The sequence below is a fragment of the Oncorhynchus mykiss genome, chromosome 7 (genome assembly GCF_057628025.1).
Source record: "Oncorhynchus mykiss isolate SJ-2025 chromosome 7, ASM5762802v1, whole genome shotgun sequence".
Taxonomy (NCBI): domain Eukaryota; kingdom Metazoa; phylum Chordata; class Actinopteri; order Salmoniformes; family Salmonidae; genus Oncorhynchus; species Oncorhynchus mykiss.
Window position 1 is genome coordinate 65,379,182 of NC_143028.1, and position 22,387 is coordinate 65,401,568.

Consider the following 22,387-nt stretch of genomic DNA (forward strand, 5'->3'; position numbering starts at 1 on the left):
GAAACCCAGCCTAAAACCCCAAACAGCAAGCAATGCAGGTGTAGAAGCACGGTGGCTAGGAAAAACTCCCTAGAAAGGCCAAAACCTAGGAAGAAACCTAGAGAGGAACCAGGCTATGTGGGGTGGCCAGTCCTCTTCTGGCTGTGCCGGGTGGAGATTATAACAGAACATGGCCAAGATGTTCAAATGTTCATAAATGACCAGCATGGTCCAATAATAATAAGGCAGAACAGTTGAAACTGGAGCAGCAGCACGGCCAGGTGGACTGGGGACAGCAAGGAGTCATCATGTCAGGTAGTCCTGAGGCATGGTCCTAGGGCTCAGGTCCTCCGAGAGAGAGAGAGAAAGAAAGAGAGAAAGAGAGAATTAGAGAGAGCACACTTAAATTCACACAGGACACCGAATAGGACAGGAGAAGTACTCCAGATATAACAAACTGACCCTAGCCCCCCGACACATAAACTACTGCAGCATAAATACTGGAGGCTGAGACAGGAGGGGTCAAGAGACATTGTGGCCCCATCCGAGGACACCCCCGGACAGGGCCAAACAGGAAGGATATAACCCAACCCACTTTGCCAAAGCACAGGCCCCACACCACTAGAGGGATATCTTCAACCACCAACTTACCATCCTGAGACACACACACTCACAAGACCTGGGTTCAAATATTATTTCAAGTTTCTCAATTACTTTCACACACATTTCATAGAAAGTATTCAGATATTTATTATTTGAATATTGGCATGTATTTGAAAATACTAAAATACACTTACTCAAATACACTCCCACTCCCATGAAAATAGTATTTGAAATATGTATTTGAAAATACTTTCAAATAGTAGGCTATTTATAGGAAATTATTTAAATACTTTCAAATACTTCCAATTAGGGCTGTGACGGTCCTGGAATGTTGTATTACGGTTATTGGCCAGCCACATGACCAACGTCACCGTTATAATCGTTGGAATGTTTTTTATTATTATTATTTTTTAGATTCACAGTTTCCCCTCTCCTCTGCTCCTGACTGCATGTGCTGCTGCTGCTGCAGGGAGGGGAGGTGTTGCCCAGGCTTGTTTACTACAACACCTTACTTGTTTCAGCGAGGAGCAACAAAGTTTCATCACATTCTAAAGAGTCCATGTTACTGCGGAAACGGACTCAAGCATGCAAATTCCAGGTCCTTCCATCTTCAGTTAGCTGGTCGTTCCACACAACAACAAACGGTTTTGATGTTTTTGGTGTGTTTTATACGATATTTATACAGTATTTGTGCTAGCCCTACTTCCAATAGAAGTAGTTGATTCAGGCCACATTATTTGAAAATACTCAAATAGATAGAAAAAATTGTTGATGATTAGTGAGATGTGGCCCACCTTGTGTGCTACATCTGTTTTGATTGTGGTTGTTCCTGTAGCATAAACACAGCATCACCTTTTACTCTATTTATTCTCACAAAGTAAAGTCCCTGTGATGTTTACCTTTAGACATAGCGCCTATAACCCAGTCCCCTCGTGTGACTTCCGGCGCCGACAGAGATGGCCGCCTCGCTTCGCGTTCCTAGGAAACTATGCAGTTTTTTGTTTTTTTACGTGTTATTTCTTACATTGGTACCCCAGGTCATCTTAGGTTTCATTACATACAGTCGAGAAGAACTACTGAATATAAGAGCAGCGTCAACTCACCATCAGTACGACCAAGAATATGACTTTCGCGAAGCGGATCCTGTGTTCTGCCTTTCACCCAGGACAACGGAATGGATCCCAGCCGGCGACCCAAAAAAACGACTTCGTAAAAGGGGGAAACGAAGCGGTCTTCTGGTCAGGCTCCGGAGACAGGCACATCGCGCGCCACTCCCTAGCATTCTACTCGCCAATGTCCAGTCTCTTGACAACAAGGTTGATGAAATCCGAGCAAGGGTAGCATTCCAGAGGGACATCAGAGACTGTAACGTTCTTTGCTTCACGGAAACATGGCTCACTGGAGAGACGCTATCGGAGTTGGTGCAGCCAGCTGGTTTCTCCACGCATCGCGCCAACAGAAACAAACATCTTTCTGGTAAGAAGAGGGGCGGGGGCGTATGCTTCATGGTTAACGAGACGTGGTGTGGCCACAACAACATACAGGAACTCAAGTCCTTCTGTTCACCTGATTTAGAATTCCTCACAATCAAATGTCGACCGCATTATCTACCAAGGGAATTCTCTTCGATTATAATCACAGCCGTATATATTCCCCCCCAAGCAGACACATCGATGGCTCTGAACAAACTTTATTTGACTCTTTGCAAACTGGAATCCATATATCCTGTGGCTGCATTCATTGTAGCTGGGGATTTTAACAAGGCTAATCTGAAAACAAGACTCACTAAATTGTATCAGCATATCGATTGCGCAACCAGGGCTGGAAAAACCTTGGATCATTGCTATTCTAACTTCCGCAACGCATATAAGGTCCTGCCCCGCCCTCCTTTCGGAAAAGCTGACCACGATTCCATTTTGTTGATCCCTGCCTACAGACAGAAACTAAAACAAGAAGCTCCCGCGCCGAGGTCTGTTCAACGCTGGTCGGACCAATCTGATTCCACACTCCAAGACTGCTTCCATCACGTGGACTGGGATATGTTTCGTATTGCATCAAACAACAACATTGACGAATATGCTGATTCGGTGAGCGAGTTCATTAGAACGTGCGTTGAAGATGTCGTGCCCATAGCAATGATTAAAACATTCCCAAACCAGAAACCGTGGATTGATGGCAGCATTCGCGTGAAACTGAAAGCGCGAACCACTGCTTTTAATCAGGGCAAGGTGACCGGAAACATGACCGAATACAAACAGTGTACCTATTCCCTCCGCAAGGCAATCAAACAAGCTAAGCGTCAGTATAGAGACAAAGTAGAATCTCAATTCAACGGCTCAGACACAAGAGGTATGTGGCAGGGTCTACAGTCAATCACGGATTACAAAAAGAAAACCAGCCCTGTCACGGACCAGGATGTCTTGCTCCCAGGCAGACTAAATAACTTTTTTGCCCGCTTTGAGGACAATGCAGTGCCACTGACACGGCCTGCAACCAAAACATGCGGACTCTCCTTCACTGCAGCCGACGTGAGGAAAACATTTAAACGTGTTAACCCTCGCAAGGCTGCAGGCCTAGACGGCATCCCCAGCCGCGCCCTCAGAGCATGTGCAGACCAGCTGGCTGGTGTGTTTACGGACATATTCAATCAATCCCTATCCCAGTCTGTTGTTCCCACATGCTTCAAGATGACCACCATTGTTCCTGTTCCCAAGAAAGCTAAGTGAGCTAAACGACTACCGCCCCGTAGCACTCACTTCCGTCATCATGAAGTGCTTTGAGAGACTAGTCAAGGACCATATCACCTCCACCCTACCTGACACCCTAGACCCACTCCAATTTGCTTACCGCCCAAATAGGTCCACAGACGATGCAATCTCAACCACACTGCACACTGCCCTAACCCATCTGGACAAGAGGAATACCTATGTGAGAATGCTGTTCATTGACTACAGCTCGGCATTTAACACCATAGTGTTAACAGCAGAGGGAACACCCCCCTATCCACATCGATGGAACAGTAGTGGAGAGGGTAGTAAGTTTTAAGTTCCTCGGCGTACACATCACGGACAAACTGAATTGGTCCACCCACACAGATAGCATCGTAAAGAAGGCGCAGCAGCGCCTCTTCAACCTCAGGAGGCTGAAGAAATTTGGCTTGTCACCAAAAGCACTCACAAACTTCTACAGATGCACAATCGAGAGCATCCTGTCGGGCTGTATCACCGCCTGGTACGGCAACTGCTCCGCCCACAACCGTAAGGCTCTCCAGAGGGTAGTGAGGTCTGCACAATGCATCACCGGGGGCAAACTACCTGCCCTCCAGGACACCTACACCACCCGATGTCACAGGAAGGCCATAAAGATCATCAAGGACAACAACCACCCGAGCCACTGCCTGTTCACCCCGCTATCATCCAGAAGGCAAGGTCAGTGCAGGTGCATCAAAGCTGGGACCGAGAGACTGAAAAACAGCTTCTATCTCAAGGCCATCAGACTGTTAAACAGCCACCACTAACATTGAGTGGCTGCTGCCAACACACTGACTCAACTCCAGCCACTTTAATAATGGGAATTGATGGGAAATGATGTAAAATATATCACTAGCCACTTTAAACAATGCTACCTAATATAATGTTTACATACCCTACATTATTCATCTCATATGTATACGTATATACTGTACTCTATATCATCTACTGCATCTTTATGTAATACATGTATCACTAGCCACTTTAACTATGCCACTTTGTTTACATACTCATCTCATATGTATATACTGTACTCAATACCATCTACTGTATCTTGCCTATGCCGCTCTGTACCATCACTCATTCATATATCTTTATGTACATATTCTTTATCCTCTTACACTTGTAAGGTAGTAGTTTTGGAATTGTTAGCTAGATTACTTGTTGGTTATTACTGCATTGTCGGAACTAGAAGCACAAGCATTTCGCTACACTCGCATTAACATCTGCTAACCATGTGTATGTGACAAATACAATTTGACTTGAGAGAACTGGTACCGATTAATCGGCTGATTTTAAAAATAAATAAAAAGAAATTTAAAATATGTATTTTTTGTAATAATGACAATTACAACAATACTGAATGAACACTTATTTTAACTTAATATAATACATCAATAAAATCAATTTAGACTCAAATAAATAATTCAACCTGTTCAATTTTGTTTAAATAATGCAAAAACAAAGTGTTGGAGATTAAAGTATGTGCCATGTAAAAACACCTAACGTTTCAGTTCCTTGCTCAGAACATGAGAACATGAAAGCTGGTGGTTCCTTTTAACATGAGTCTTCAATATTCCCAGGTAAGAAGTTATAGGTTGTAGTTATTATAGGAATTATAGGACTATTTTATATATATATATATATATATATATATATATATATATATATATATATTTATTTATTTATTTATTTTAATCTTTATTTAACTAGGCAAGTCGGTTAAGAACAAATTCTTATTTTCAATGACGGCCTAGGAATTTCCGATTGTTATGAAAACTTGAAATCGGTCCTAATTAATCGGCCGTTCCGATTAATCGTCCGACCTCTACAATCTAGAACTGTGTGCTGATCTATAATTTAAACTTCTATCCTAGAACTCAGTGTTCTGACATAAAACTCTGTTGACCTAGAACTTTGGGGATGGGGGGGGGTCTACATATTTTTATGTATGTAACGCTGTTGGTCGACCAAGATTATTTTTTTTGAGCAGTAGAGTGTGTGTGTTTTATTTTTAGGGCACACGAGACACCCGTCTTATTCACGCCCATCTCCGTGAACTAGTCCATTGCGGAGGCCGAGACTAATCGATTTCAGAGGCCGCAGAGATGGCACAGTCTAAGAAGAAGGGGAGTGTGGATGCACAATGCACGTCTCTCTCGATTGCGTACTCTCCAGCCAATTTACAGTGGTGTATAGTACATTTTTTTATTTTTTTATTTTACCTTTATTTAACTAGACAAGTCCATTAAGAACAAATTCTTATTTTCAATGACAGCCTAGGAACAGTGGGTTAAACTGCCTTGTTCAAGGGCAGAACGACAGATTTGTTCCTTGTCAGCTCGGGGATTCGAGGAAAATGGTCCAATTCACTCACTTATCAAGACAACATCCCTGGTCATCCCTACTGCCTCTGATCTGGCAGACTTACTAAACACAAATGCTTTGTTTGTAAATGATGTCTGAGTGTTGGAGTGGCTATACGTCAAATAAAAAAAGAAAGTACAATTGTGCTGTCTAGTTTGCTTGATGTAAGGAATTTGAAATTATTAATACTTTTACTTACATTTTAGAAATTCCATTTACTTTTGATACTTAACTTAATTTTAAGTATTTTTAAAACCAAGTACCTTTTGACTTTTACTCAAGTAGTATTTTACTGCGTGACTTTTACTTGAGTCATTTTCTCTTAGGGTATCTTTTACTTTTACTCAAGTATGATAATTGAGTACTTTTTCCACCACTGCCAATTTGTGCACATTCGTTGTTCCATAACGTCATTGTGTGAATTGTTTGTTTGATTGTTAGTGTCTATCTATTACCCATTACATACACTACATGGCCAGAACTATGTGGACACGCCTTCAAATGAGTGGATTCGGCTATTTCAGCCACACTCGTATCTGACAAGTGTATAAAATCGTCAAGTCAGTTCATCAAATTCCTTCCCTGCTAGAGCTGCCCCTGACAACTGTAAGTGCTGTTATTGTGAAGTGGAAATGTCTAGGAGCAACAACGGCTCAGCTGTGAAGGGGTAGGCCTCGCAGTGTGGAGTGCGATTGATATTGCGTAATCTGTGGATCTGTTGGGATGGTATGCGAATTGGCGTGGGTCTAGGGTGTCTGGGTGGATGCTGTTGATGTGAGTTATAACCAGCCTTTCAAAGCGCTTCATGGCTACCGACGTGAGTGCTACAGGGGGTTAATCATTTAAGCAAGTTACCTTTGCTTCCTTGGGCACAGGGACTATGTTGGTCTGCTTGAAACATGTAGGTATTACAGACTTGGTCAGGGAGAGGTTGACAATGTCAGTGAAGACTGTTAGGGTTATTTTCCTTATTTCCTTATCAATCAGTTACTCATTGGTAAAATAAGCATTATGACAATATCTTTAATTAAATCATTCAAAAACCTTTATTAATACAATTGCAGACAGAAGTTGACAAAACAGGAACATAGCATGAATGTTGCTGAGTAAGTTCTGCATCAAACAAAAGGTCTCAAGTTGTTTTATTAAACTTAATTCCCGCCTTAGTGATGTCACTGACTACTCATGACCTTTTTACTCCTGAGACCAAAACCCTGCATCCATAGCTATACAAACATAGAGTTTCAGTGTTTATCTAAAAGCTAGGAAATAAATGTCCCCTCCCCTAAGTTGATTTATTGTGGAATGTCTGAGTAGTCTCTTATCTTCCACACTCCCCTGCAGAGAGAAATTATTCGAATACAGCAAACATTTTGGTACAACCCTTTTCATGACCCCTAGGTGAACCCGACAAGACCCTTTCCAGTTGGTCCACGCATGCTTTGAGTACACTTCCTGGTAATCCATCTGGCCCCGCAGCTTTGTGAATGTTGACCTGAAAAGGCATTTAGCTCGTCTGGTAGGCTCGCGTCACTGGGCAGGCGGATGCTAGGAGGACGATACCCTCCCCAGTACATACTGCCAACTGTAAAGTTTGTTGGAGGAGGAATAATGGTCTGGGGCTGTTTTTCATCATTCGGGCTAGGCCCCTTAGTTCTGGTGAAGGCAAACCTTAACAGCATACAACAACATTCTAGATGATTCTGTACTTCCAACTTTGGGGCAACAGTTTGAGGAAGGCCCTTTCCTGTTTCAGCATGACAATGCCCTCGTTCAAAGCGAGGTCCATACAGAAATGGTTCGTTGAAATCAGTGTGGAAGAACTTGACTGTCCTGCTCAGAGCCCTGGCCCGCAGCAATGTTCCAACATCTAGTAGAAAGCCTTCCCGCAAGAGTGGAGGCTGTTATAGCAGCAAAGCGGGGACCAACTCCATATTAATGCTTGTGATTTTGGAATTAGATGTTCTATGAGCAGGTGTCGACATACAATCAATTGGTCGAACGAACAGAGGACTTTCGGTCATCCAAGATTTCTTTAGTCGGTGACAGCCCTAGTACCTTGTAAACAAATAGTCGGCAATTAGCCTTTAACTTAATTTGCAGGCCTAGATCTCATCCGACAAATGGCTTTTGAGAATGGTTAGCCCTGTGTCCTCGAGAGGCCCATTGACTTCTCCAGATACAGACACCCTTTGATATGGATCACTGCCTCTCTGTTTGTGTTTTACGAACGAGAGATCGTTATCTCCAGTCCACTTACACACACACACACACACCGCCATTCATGCGTGCATACTCACTCACACACGCATGCACACCCTCACCAACTTACACACACCCTCAGTACATGGAGCAGTTCAATGTGTCCCGGTAAAGGCCTCTGGTGGTGTTAACGCTGAGCTGCTCTCCCTCAGAGCATTTACACCAACCACAGTCAGACCAAATAGCTACTGTAACAAGAGGACACTACTCTCACGGTTTCCTCCACCAGTGGCTCCCGAGACATCCTCCATGGTGTTCTATTAAAATCAATAGAAGACATTCTATGAGGTAGTGCAACAGAACTACAGTGCCTTGCGAAAGTATTTGGCCCCCTTGAACTTTGCGACCTTTTGCCACGTTTCAGGCTTCAAACATAAAGATATAAAACTGTATTTTTTTGTGAAGAATCAACAAGTGGGACACAATCATGAAGTGGAACGACATTTATTGGATATTTCAAACTTTTTTAACAAATCAAAAACGGAAAAATTGGGCGTGCAAAATTATTCGGCCCCTTTACTTTCAGTGCAGCAAACTCTCTCCAGAAATTCAGTGAAGATCTCTGAATGATCCAATGTTGACCTAAATGACTAATGATGATAAATACAATCCACCTGTGTGTAATCAAGTCTCCGTATAAATGCACCTGCACTGTGATAGTCTCAGAGGTCCGTTAAAAGCGCAGAGAGCATCATGAAGAACAAGGAACACACCAGGCAGGTCCGAGATACTGTTGTGAAGAAGTTTAAAGCCGGATTTGGATACAAAAAGATTTCCCAAGCTTTTAACATCCCAAGGAGCACTGTGCAAGCGATAATATTGAAATGGAAGGAGTATCAGACCACTGCAAATCTACCAAGACCTGGCCGTCCCTCTAAACTTTCAGCTCATACAAGGAGAAGAGTGATCAGAAATGCAGCCAAGAGGCCCATGATCACTCTGGATGAACTGCAGAGATCTACAGCTGAGGTGGGAGACTCCGTCCAGAGGACAACAATCAGTCGTATATTGCACAAATCTGGCCTTTATGGAAGAGTGGCAAGAAGAAAGCCATTTCTTAAAGATATCCATAAAGTGTCGTTTAAAGTTTGCCACAAGCCACCTGGGAGACACACCAAACATGTGGAAGAAGGTGCTCTGGTCAGATGAAACCAAAATTGAACTTTTTGGCAACAATGCAAAACGTTATGTTTGGCGTAAAAGCAACACAGCTGAACACACCATCCCCACTGTCAAACATGGTGGTGGCAGCATCATGGTTTGGGCCTGCTTTTCTTCAGCAGGGACAGGGAAGATGGTTAAAATTGATGGGAAGATGGATGGAGCCAAATACAGGACCACTCTGGAAGAAAACCTGATGGAGTCTGCAAAAGACCTGAGACTGGGACGGAGATTTGTCTTCCAACAAGACAATGATCCAAAACATAAAGCAAAATCTACAATGGAATGGTTCAAAAATAAACATATCCAGGTGTTAGAATGGCCAAGTCAAAGTCCAGACCTGAATCCAATCGAGAATCTGTGGAAAGAACTGAAAACTGCTGTTCACAAATGCTCTCCATCCAACCTCACTGAGCTCGAGCTGTTTTGCAAGGAGGAATGGGAAAAAATGTCAGACTCTCGATGTCCAAAACTGATAGAGACATACCCCAAGCGACTTACAGCTGTAATCGCAGCAAAAGGTGGCGCCACAAAGTATTAACTTAAGGGGGCTGAATAATTTTGCATGCCCAATTTTTCAGTTTTTGATTTGTTAAAAAAGTTTGAAATATCCAATAAATGTCGTTCCACTTCATGATTGTGTCCCACTTGTTGTTGATTCTTCACAAAAAAATACAGTTTTATATCTTTATGTTTGAAGCCTGAAATGTGGCAAAAGGTCGCAAAGTTCAAGGAGGCCGAATACTTTCGCAAGGCACTGTAGGTGGAGGTCTGGGAGTAATGGAATGAGAAACCTTGTTCTCTACAGGACCATGTAGACATACTGTCCTTTATTCTCCCGTATAGGATACTTCTCTGTTTCCTACAATCTGGTCATATTTGGCCTCCTCTCTCCAAGCTCTGCCAACCTAAATGTTCCAGTCTGGTCAGTCGAGCTGTGTGTGTTTGTCTTGGCAGGTGGGAGATGGCACCTTCTCAAAGGAACGAATGTGTTAGGCTGTGGTCTAGTACGGCGGTCAGGTCAGTTGAGGTCTCTGAAGTTTTTTTTCTTTTTCGTAAAAACATTGAGAATGAGTCAGACTACACTACACACTATTAGGGTTTCAAGTATACAGTATCGCTACAGACAAGTAACATCTAGTGTTTCCCTCGAAACGACTACACTCTTGTCATTGCAACTATGCCACTGAAACGTATTAATAATACCACTCTTCTCAGGCGCTGGACAACAGGCAGTTTACGTACTGACGGTAAAAATACTGGAGATGGAAAACAACTCCATATCTACTCAGTGTTTGAGTTTGATAGTTTACCCCAAGGAGGCACATTAAGGTGGCAAAGCAGAGTTTACGTTATACAAATAGAAAAGCAAGTTCACTGAATTCCTTGTCATTGAAACCTAGTGTTGGACTAATACGGGTGCATCTACACCTGCATTGCTTGCTGTTTGTGGTTTTAGGCTAGGTTTCTGTACAGCACTTTGACATCAGCTGAGAAGAGCTTTATAAGAAGGGCTTTATAAATAGATTTGATTGATGCACACTATGGTGCTTTCTCAATTAATCTTTCTTAACATCTTCTCTCCTCGCCTCCTTCTCAGCCATATAGGAGAAGACTTAATGTCTTTCCCCACTGACCCTCTTCTCCAATGTTTTTTGAGAAGGAGGCAAGGAAATAAGATGCAAGGAATGGAGGAAAGATTAATTGGGAAAGAGGCTCTTAGAGAGAGGAAAGTGGTCAGGGATGAGGCATTGAGAACCCCCTCGACTGGTCTGTCAGTCTGTCCTCATTCTGGGGGAGTTACTTCTCCTCAGGTGCCTCGGCTCCACACAGCGGAGCTCAGACCCTCTTCCTTCTCTCTCTAGCTCTCTGTGTGGCTCTCCGCTGCCCGACCTGCCCTGCTGTGCTGGGTTTCCCATGTTTTCATCCTGGCCTAGCCTAGCAACGTAGCCCTGCCATCAGATTAAGCCTAGAATTAAATGGATAGAATAGAACACCCGTAACATGGTCCTAAATTCTCAAGTGGAACATTGCATTGAAGTGGATTGTCCCTTCTACTCCATTCTGTTTCTATGGTGTGTAGCAGAGTGGATAGAACAGAAGGCACTTGGTTCCAAATTCTGAAATGGAACGTTGCCTTATAACGTAATGTCCCTCCTTGCTATTCTAGTTTTAAACAGGGTGTTGGAGAAATCCCCCTAGCAACAGAACGGATAGAACAGAACACATGGTTGGAATGGAATGCCACTTTAATCGGATTGTCCCTCTTAGCCGGTGTTATTCTATGGTGTCTCCTACCCCTGGCATTTCTAGCATAGCTCCTGGGCTCCACTGGGAGAACCCTTTGGCAGGCAGCGACAGAGATTACACCTCGGGGAGGGAGCAGGCTGGAACTCACCAGCACTGGGCAGATCCTTGACACATACACATTTACACAGTGGTTGAAAAAGTACTCAATTGTCATACTTGAGTAAAAGTTAAGATACTTTTTTTTCTATTAAGGTGAGTCACCCAGTAAAATACTAGATTAAAAGTCTTAAGTATTTTGTTTTAAATATACTTAAGTATCAAAAGTAGCCAGGGCCACACTGACATTATTTACAAGCAAAGCATTTGTGTTTAGTGAGTCCGCCAGATCAGAGGAAGTAGGGATGACCAGGTTTGTTCTCTTGAGTGTGTGAATTTGACCATTGTGGGTGTCAAGGAAAATGTTTGGAGTAAAAAGTACATTTATTTTCTTTAGGAATGTAATGAAGTAAAAGTAGTCAAAAATATAAATGGTAAAGTAAAAATACCTCCAAAAACGATTTAAGTGGTACTTTAAAGTAGTTTTACTTTAGAACTTTACACCACTGCATTTACACACAGAGAAACATGCACATAAACATGCGCGCAAGTGCACCCAGGCCAAGCTCCCATTGCACACAAGTGGTGGAAAAAGTACCCAATTGTCATACTTAAGTAAAAGTAAAGATACCTTAATAGAAAATGACTCTAGTAAAAGTGAAAGTCACCCAGTAAAATACTACTTGAGTAAAAGCATAAAAGTATTTGGTTTTAAATACAGTTAAGTATCAAAAGTAAATGTAATTGCTGAAATATACTTAACAATCAAAAGTAAAAGTATATAATATTTAAAAATGCATTATATAAAGGTAACAAGACGTTTTCTTGTTTTTTTAATTTATTTTTATTTACGGATAGCCAGAGGCATGCGCCAACACTCAGACATAATTTACAAACTAATAATTTGTGTTTAGTGAGTCCGCCAGATCAGAGGCAGTAGGGATGACCAGGGATGTTCTCTTGATAAGTGTGTGAATTAGAAAACATTTCTGTCCTGCTAAGCATCCAAAATGTAATGAGTACTTTTGGGTGTCAGGGAAAACGTATGGAGTAAAATAAAAAATATATTGAAATAAAAATATCAATAGTAAAGTACAGATACCCCCAAAAACTACTGAAATAGTACTTTAAGGTATTTTTACTTAAGTACTTTAATCACTGCACATATACATAACATTGTTGAGGGAGTGTTGGTAAATGTACATATAGCCCAGTGATACACGCAAAGCCATAAGTATACTGTCCAGACTGGTGGCACCAACATTAACTTTAAAAAGTTTAGTCTGACTCCAGTGTCATCCTTATCTCACTTCCATCTCTTTACAGTCACTCCAGTATTACAGAGAAATGCTTTCATATTACACACATTTCCATGTGGATTGCTAACTATATGAATAATTGAACTGTTCAGTAATCCCAAATATAATACAAGTACATTTATATGATGAGGAGATGTTCCTTGTCTGGTAATGTGATCAGGAGAAACTTCTGTCCCTAGGTAAAGTCAGTCAGGGATTCAGGGCCCAAGAATAACAGAACCTTCCCTTGTCTATCTTTCTCCAGATCTGTCCCAGACATCGTCTCCATCGCTGTCGGACCAACTCCTCCTGGGTCGAGAGGATGGGACGGGGGCCTTGATCAATGTGGAATGTCGTATCTGTGGAGACAAGGCCTCAGGGTTCCACTACGGAGTACACGCCTGTGAGGGTTGCAAGGTGAGAAAGCAGGGATTGAAGGGATGGGAAGATCCCAGGAGGTTCCCAGAATGTGTTACGTAAAATGTATTGGAGCAGCTCTTTGCATAATTTATAAACTGCAAAGTCTACTGCTCTTTTTACCTAATAAACCCTTCCTCACAGTCCCCCCGTCCCCCCCACTGACTCGGTTTCTCTCAGGGGTTTTTCCGGCGGACCATCCGTATGAAGCTGGACTATGAGCGCTGTGAGCGCAGCTGTAAGATCCAGAAGAAGAGCAGAAACAAGTGCCAGTACTGTCGCTTCCAGAAGTGCCTGCTGCTGGGCATGTCCCATGACGGTGAGACACAACCACCTTCCTCCTATTCTCACATGTTTACTGGAGAAAGTACCACATCAGTGAGTATCCCCAATTTATGGATGCAGACTAAAATAAGTTTTCCTGCTTGTTCCCAGCGATCCGGTATGGCCGTATGCCGGAGGCAGAGAAGAGGAAGCTAGTGGCGGGCCTCCTGGCGGGAGAGAAAGCCCCGACCACCAACCCTAATAGCTCGGATCTCAAATCCCTGGCCAAGCGGGTCAACAACGCCTATCTGAAGAACCTCAACATGACCAAGAAGAAGGCTCGCAGCATCCTCACCGGCAAGACCAGCTCCAGCCCAGTAGCGTATCCATATGTAAATGAAATATACTGAACAAAAATATAAACGCAACAATTTGAATGAGTTCCAGTTCATGGAAATCAGTCAATTGAAGTCAATTCATTAGGCCCTAATCTATGCATTTCACATGAGTGGGCCTTACATGAGTGGGCCAATCAGAATTGTTTTTTCCCCACAAAAGTCAGCATTGCTGATTGCAATCTCCCTCAAAACTGGAGACATTTGTGGCATTGTGTTGTGTGACAAAACTGCACATTTTAGAGTTGCCTTTTATTGTCCCCAGCACAAGGTGCACAGGTGTAATGATCATTCCATTTAATCTGATGTTAATCTAAATGTCAGGTGGCTGGATTATCTTGGAAAAGGAGAAATGCTCATTAACAGGGATGTAAACAAATTTGGGCACAAAATTTGAGAGAAAGAAGCTTATTACATTTTATTTCAGCTCATGAAACATGGGACCAACACTTGCGTCTATATTTTTGTTCACTATACATATAATACTTTAACACCAGCTCCATACTCTTTCCATATGTAAATATTATACATTTTATATATTAACTTCAGTTCCAGCTTCATACAGTACAGACACATAATACTTTAACACCATCTGTAGCCCAGTACTGTGTATACATATTCTGCATGCTGACTATAAAACCTATGTTACCCTTAGACCAGCTCCGATTTTCATCTGTATTGACCTCTATAGAGTCGATGTCAGTATGCAGGAATTTAATTAGTATAACTTTAAAAATCTCCATCAAAATCTGTCAATTTAATCTAGAGAACTGTTTTTGCATGGGCTGCGTCTCAACCCACTGCATCCGCCTATGTCGCCTTCCGCATCTACGGTGAAAGGTGGCGAAGCTTGAGCTGTGTTTTTCAGACCATGAGACATCCCACAAATCTGTGTTCTCACAAAAATGTCTGTAGCGTCTGAACGCTCCCATGAACACGATGGTGTTCTCCGTTTTGCTTTACGGCCCCCATAAGCCTTGCGGAATTGATCTGAAGTTGGTACATCCGATCTGCCAACTTCTGTCTGAACCGTTTGGGCTACACACTAATATGACCCCTCTGTGGAAAGGCAAGTGTCTCATGAACATGTTGGTTGTTTTGCTTTTGGATGCCTTACAAGACTAGTCTGAATGGAAAGATTCATGGAAGTACAGTGCCTTCAGAAACTTTTTCCACATTTTGTTACGTTACAGCCTTATTCTAAACCGGATTAAGTTGTTTCCCCCTCATCAATCTACACACAATACCCCATAATGGCAATGCAAAAACAGGTTTTTATACATTTTTGCAAATTTATAAAAAACTGATATCACATTCACATAAGTATTCAGACCCTTTGCTCAGTACTTTGTTGAAGTCCCTTTGACAGTGATTACAGCCTCAAGTCTTCTTGGGTATGACGCTAAAAGCTTGGCACACCTGTATTTGGGGAGTTTCTCCCATTCTTCTCTGTAGATCCTCTCAAGCGCCGTTATGTTGGATGGGGATCGTCGCTATTTTCAAGTCTTTTCAGAGATGTTCGATGATCGGGTTCAAGTCTGGGCTCTGACTGGGCCACTCAAGGACATTCAGAGACTTGTCCTGAAGCCACTACTATCTTGTCTTGACTGTGTGCTTAGGGTCGTTGTCCTGTTGGAAGGTGAACCTGAGTGCTCTGGAGCAGGTTTTCATCAAGGATCTCTGTACTTTGCTAGGTTCATCTTTCCCTCAATTCTGACTAGTCTCCCAGTCCTTGCCGCTGAAAAACATCCCCTCTTGGCATTCAGGCCAAAGAGTTCAATCTTGGTTTCATAGTTTAGTGCCTAAAATAAGGAGTTATAAGAAAGATCAAGGGACTCTGTTTATTCATAAATTAAGCTGTTATTCAATGCATTTCTATGGGCTGATAGCAGTAAGGCCAAATTCAATGTTTCATCAAACAATAATACTTTTTTCAAAAATTATATCTTAAGTCATTTCCATGCACTTCAATTGTGTCCATGGCCTTTTTGATTCTGTAATTTCAATCAACACTAATTGAAGCAACAGGCATGTAGCCTATACTCTAGAATGGCAGTCTGAGGCACAGGAGCACCAAGGTGCACAGCTGCACTAAAACTTCACTTCTTCTCACACTGTCTAGCTCTCCAGTAGTGTTGGTTGTCTAGCAGCTGTGTATAAACTTCTGGTAAAAATCCTAGTTGTCTCAAGGCCTTATCACTGTTGTGTCTGAGACGGGAAGGACAGGGGAAGAGGCCAAAATGTCAGTGTCACCGTTGTATGCAAACACTGTTTCTTCCTAAACCAGGCACAGGCAGAATGCAATTTCCTGTGAAAAGTCTGTTACTGTTATTATACTTCTATTTCTTAACTAAATAACTTCTCTCTCCCTTTTCTCTCCCCTCTCTGCAGCCCTTTGTGATTCACGACATGGACTCCTTGTGCCAGGCTGAGAACGGGCTGGTGTGGAAACAGCTGATCAATGGCACGACCCCCAACAAGGAGATAGGGGTACACGTGTTCTACCGCTGCCAGTGCACCACGGTGGAGACGGTCAGGGAGCTCACTGAGTTTGCCAAGAGCATCCCCGGCTTCGTAGACCTCTTCCTGAATGACCAGGTATGTACAGCAACACTACATTCAATCAAATCGTTAATCAATAGTTTTGTTATCCAAGTTGGAAAGTTATTGTACAGCCAGGAATTGTGTATATATAGCAAGCTATGATATATTTAACCAATAAGGCCAGAGGTGGTGTGGTATGTTGGCCATTATAAACCGGGTCATTTGGGTCCTGGAGGCTGATTGGCTGAAACAGCATTTCATCTCTGTGTGTATGTAAGACAATCAGGGTTTCTGTTAGGAAAATGTGGCGCCGGAGAATGTGACCGGAAAGATTTTAATTTACCGGCCATTTAAGAAATATACCAGACCAAAATGCATTGGGTGCATACCCCATTAGGGTGTCCATGTTGCTCAGAATGACAGTCGCATTTAGATTATGGTAATGCATCTTAATAGGACATGCAACTTATGTAATGTAGCAGCCAATCAAAAAAAAATTAACATTTGGTAAAATGCAATTCATGGGGGAAACACCATTCTAAACAGTGCACCTGATAGTGGTTGCATATGTGACAGACAAATATCTCTGTTAGAAACTTAGGGGGAATCTAAAGATACAACAACTAGGATGGTTTGCTAATATGACTAGAATGCCGAAGTAGGCTAGAGAAGACGGACACATCGGATGCAATGGTGCACATCCTTATCGAATATTGAAGATATTAGAAGAACTGTCCACATGTTCTTTTCGTCAGCCAACAAGATGAGTAACGAAGAGCAAAAGCACCTCCTATGTCAATCTACTGTCCCCCGTAGTACAACAGTTGACCTATTCTATTGGTCAGCTTGTCGTTCTGTGTGAGAAATAAATATTCCAAACATACTCTGGGTCAGTTGTGGGATGATGGAGCCCAAATGAATACAACCACTGTACATTAAAAAATCAACTGTTTTAAAGCAATGAGGCTGATGCAACAGATCAGAACGTTTAGCTTAAAATGTTCATCAACTATTAGGCAATTTCTTCACATTATAAGCGCAGCAATGCGCACACGGCAGTAGGCTATAAGCCCAAGTGTTCCAAAGAGCAATTAGCGGGAAAACACAGTTCTCCAAAGTGCACCGCAAATGTGAGCAGTTTCATATGACAGAGATGAAAATAGCCTTTAGAAATTTAGAGGCAAGATCAAAAGATGCAACAACTAGCATGGGTTGTTAATATGACTAGGATGAGAACATGAGAGAGATATTGGTTTCAATGGCAAATAAGGAAGTGCTTATAAAATAATCGTCTTAACATTCCTGTGGTTGGAACACGGTAAGACATGCCTCATAAAATGACTAAAAAACATCCAGGTTTTAAACAATTAAGTTTATGGTTACATAGTGTTGACAATCAGCTCAGATTGTAAGGCGGGTGATGTTTCTTTGCACAACAGGCACTGGTCTTTCTCTTCTATCTTAACGAACAGTGCCTTGAGTATGACAGAATCAAGCCTTTAGACGATAATATTAATTATCTTACATTATATTTGTCAAACATGACTGGCATTTAACCTATATCTATGTAATTCAAGTTTGACTACATTTTCAGGCGCCTCCCTCCTAGTACAGGGGCCTATCACCTACACTTTGACATGTAGGCTTATTATGTATGTATTGGGCTCCCAAGTGGCCCAGTGGTCTAAAGCACTGCATCTCAGTGCAGTCCCTGGTTCGAATCCAGGCTGCATCATATCCGGCCGTGATTGGGAGTTCCATAGGGCTGCGCACAATTGGTCGGGTTTGGCCGGGGTAGGCCGTCATTGTAAATAGGACCTTGGCCTTGCCCCAAATGGCCTTGCCCAATCAGCTTTCAGGACCCAAACTACTATAATTTAACATGTAGAACGTGTATACAGTGCATTCCCAAAGTATTGACTTTTTCCACATTCTGTTATCTTACAGCCTTCACCTAAAATGCTTTTCCTCCCATCAATCTTCACCCAATACTGCATCATGACAAAGCAAAAACGTTTTTTTAGTTGTTTTTTTGATAATATATCAAAAATAAAAAATAAACTGATATCACAATTACATAAGTATTCAGACCCTTTGTTATGAGACTTGAAAATGTATACATGTTCTAAAAACCTGTTTTCGCTTTGTCATTATGGGGTATTGTGTGTAGATCGATGAGAAATGTTTTATAAATCAATTTTAGAATCAGGCTCTAATGCAACAGAATGTGGAAAAAGTCAAGGGGTCTAAATACTTTCCAAATGCATTGTACATACTTGACATAAGCAACGAGTTGAGATATCAGGCGATGATAATCAGGCTGCTGTTCTCCCTCCCCCCACCAGGTGACGCTGCTGAAGTACGGCGTGCACGAGGCCATCTTTGCCATGCTGCCCTCGCTCATGAACAAGGACGGGTTGCTGGTGGCCAACGGGAAGGGCTTTGTGACCCGGGAGTTCCTGCGCAGCCTGCGGCGCCCCTTCAGCGAGATCATGGAGCCCAAGTTTGAGTTTGCGGTTAAGTTCAACGCCCTGGAGCTGGATGACAGTGACCTGGCCCTGTTCGTGGCCGCCATCATCCTCTGTGGAGGTATGTGCCTTTTCTATACTGGTGCTACCTGGAAAACTCATTACTGTTCTACCACAATACACTGTCCTAATAACCCTAACCCCTATACTATCATCAGAAGACTAAAATATAAGTTTGTTTTCTACCAGTTGACAGATACTTACCTCCCTCTCCCCATTCCTTTTCTCGCCCCTCTCCTCTTCCCATCCTTTCCCTCTCTCTCCTCCTGTCAGACCGTCCGGGGCTGATAAACATCAAGCAGGTGGAGGAGATTCAGGACAGCATCCTGCAGGCCCTGGACCAGCACCTGCTGGCCAACCACACTGACTCAAAGTACCTTTTCCCTAAGCTGCTCAACAAGATGGCTGACCTGCGCCAGCTGGTAACTGAGAACGCCATGCTGGTCCAGAAGATCAAGAAGACCGAGTCAGAGACCTCGCTTCACCCGCTGCTGCAGGAGATCTACAAGGACATGTACTGACTGGACTGGTTTAGCTTCCTAGTACAGCAGCAGTGTTCACTCACTCCTGGGATTGGGAGTCACAGGGAGTGCATGTTTTTGTTCCAGCCCATCATTAACACACTATTCACCTCATCAGCCAATCAACCACGACCTTGATCAGTTGAATCATGTGTGTCAGTGTTTATTCTGACTTCTCAATAAAAGAATAAAGGAAAACGCTGGCTGGTGGGAGTTATAACTATGTATATGTAGCTGCACACTCTTGTTCAGATGCAATTGATTGATTATAAATCACCGTAGTTTGGGAGGCAAGTTGCCTTCATCAGGCTCTCTAGACTGTACGAATGACATGTACTGACCTGGAATGGAGCAAGAGACTGATGGGAGACATACAGAGTAACATACACCCTACCACATATTAAACATGTTTGGGTGCCCGAAATAGAAGGTGATTTGCGCTGTTTCAAGTGGATGCTGTTGTATTGCAGGCCTTTAACTGTGGTTGGACAGGACTGATGCAGTTGAAGGGCTTGTAGTGTCCTGCTCTGAACGTGGTGAAGGTGCAGTGTCGAGGTATTCATTTCCAGGAGAATACCAAACAGCTCAACAACCAACGCCAGAACAAAACCAAGAGTCCTCTTTTCCCCCTAAATGTTACAAGGATGATCAGCGTTGCTCTTTTTATACAGCATATTTTTGTATTCTCTCTCGATGCGCAGTGTTTTTTACAACGGTCAACACATTCTTAACCCTGCGGTTCAGGGTCATTACCAGACTTTGTTCTGCCATTGTTTGTGTTACAAACTTCCTGAGAAGTCATGATGCTGATATTCAGAAAAATGCTGGTTCTGCTTGCCTGTACAAATGAGGGTTGTCGGCAACCATAGTTGTCCCTTGACCGTCCGTCCCTATCATCCTAAGGCCATAACACTGGGATAAGCTATCACCAAACCCCCCTTAGCTCTCCTTTCCACATGTGTATAAATTCACACCCCTCAACCTCCCACTGATCTAATCATAGAACGGTTTGGATTTGTTTGATAACTCAGTCCCGGGTTCGAAGAACCTCCCTTCTGTGCTAGTGAACAAAATCCATCGTCACACCCCCAGAGAATGTGTGATAGTAGGAGCTGTGATTTTTGTGTATGCCTTTTATATATGAATCTCCTCCATTTGAGGTCCACCCCCAGCCCTTCTCCTGTTAGACCAGGAAGCACACAGTCCAGTCAGTCTCACTTTTCAATGGACACATACATTTATAGATTCTTACAACATCCTAACCTCAATACCTTTTATGTTTTCTTTTGTGTACAACTGATGGGTCTAAAACCATGGGATGATGCTGTGTTGTCATACTGTGAAGGTGAACCTGATCACAGTGTCTGTATAAGACGTTTTGAATGCCTGATTTTACTTCTGTTTACTTAATTATGTATAATTGAAGTATGGTATGTATATATTATTTTTCAGCCAGGTGGTGTTCTGTTAACTGCACACAGTCGACAAGCCAAACTCTAACAGTACTTTTCTCATATTATGAGCTTCCCGCTTTCTTTCTTTTCCTCTCTTCTTATTCTTCCGCTAAGTATGGTGCTATGGATTTGGCCAGCTATCGCTCCCCCACGCAGTCTAACTTCAGTTCCGGGAATGACCCGTTCATAATACTTAGAGAAAAATGGATCTTTCTCCCTTGGTTCTTTCACTTCTTCACTGATCTACAAAGGCCAGGTCAAATGATATAGATTGTACCCATCTACATCATGATCAATTGAAGGGAGTAAGTGAGCATTTTAAGAGTTGAAATACATTGCAACGGTCAAAAAATTACTTCTAGAAAATTACTTCTAGACAAACCATCAGAATTCAGAGATGCATGGCAGCAGGGGGACCAATCTAAATTGCCATGAGAGGAAAAAGGTTTATTCTCATTCTTTTAGGTCAGCCAATTTATGGTAACTGATGAAATACTGCACTTCCTACTGTGCATAGCAATTATGTAAATGATATGCAAAACCATGTATGTTTCTGTTTTTATTATTTTCTATATTGTGACGTTAAAATTGCTAAAAAAGTTTATTCTAGCACGAGTAAGGGGAGGACATGATATATGTGACTCCTTGCCTATACAGTAGAGAGGTTATAGATATCTCTTGAATAAGCGCTTTATTTCTGCTCACAGGGAGTTGATAAAGCACAAATGAGTGATCTGATGCTCACCTAACTGCAGAAACCGTTGAGACAATGATAATAATAAAGTGACAGTGTTGAACCACCTGTTCTGGTTAGAGTGCTGTATCCACTTGGAGTCAGTGTACCCTGGGGCGGATGGGGGGGTTCTTTCTCTCCCTGTACTCATCTTTCTTTAATTCTCTTACCTTCTTCCTTTCTCTCAGTATGAATCATTTTATTTTCCTGCTTTTTTTTTCCTGGTGCCACTAGAAATGTCATTGTCACGGACCGCCTGTGGTTAGTTATTATTACACATTTGATGTGTTCATAAACTTCTAGGGATTTTTAAAAAACGTTTCAGTTACTGACTAGAACAAGTTACTATGAAATGTCAGCAAGGTAGTACTGCTGCATGAGAAAAAAGCTAAATTGTGTACATTTTCTTTGAAAAATTGTCAGTTTTGTCTAATGATTTTATTTCTGCATACATATGTATGAGCACAACAGCACAGGTCTGAAATATTCTACGGTCTACCACAGCAATACTGTGCATTTCCCCCTATTTAACATTGTATAAACACATGGTGTTAAACGTCTGAGGGAAAGTATAGGATTTCTACCTTTGGTATAGAACTTCCTATAAAGGATTGATTAAAAAACATTGGTTAATACTTTTGATGTCTTCTGCTTTCTTCTTACTTGTTCAACTACATGTGATGTTCTCGTTTTCAATTATTGGACAAAATCTCATATGTTAAATGTTTGACACATGTTTATATCGTAATGTCAAGGAACATCAAC

The 22,387-nt window shown here is 42.2% G+C and overlaps 1 protein-coding gene across 5 annotated transcripts in view; it reads left to right on the plus strand.

Moving 5' to 3' along the window:
- Positions 1-22,257, plus strand: part of pparda (peroxisome proliferator-activated receptor delta a) — a 44,564-nt gene extending 22,307 nt beyond the window's left edge. For 2 of the 5 annotated variants that reach the window (XM_021608229.3, XM_090239492.1), the window contains exons 3-8: positions 13,032-13,183; positions 13,364-13,502; positions 13,619-13,839; positions 16,234-16,440; positions 18,732-18,975; positions 19,188-22,257. In XM_021608229.3, the coding sequence (XP_021463904.2) occupies positions 13,032-13,183; positions 13,364-13,502; positions 13,619-13,839; positions 16,234-16,440; positions 18,732-18,975; positions 19,188-19,435 (1,211 nt within the window). In that variant the 3' untranslated portion in view covers positions 19,436-22,257. 5 annotated transcript variants of the gene reach the window in all.
- Positions 22,258-22,387: the final 130 nt, after the last annotated feature.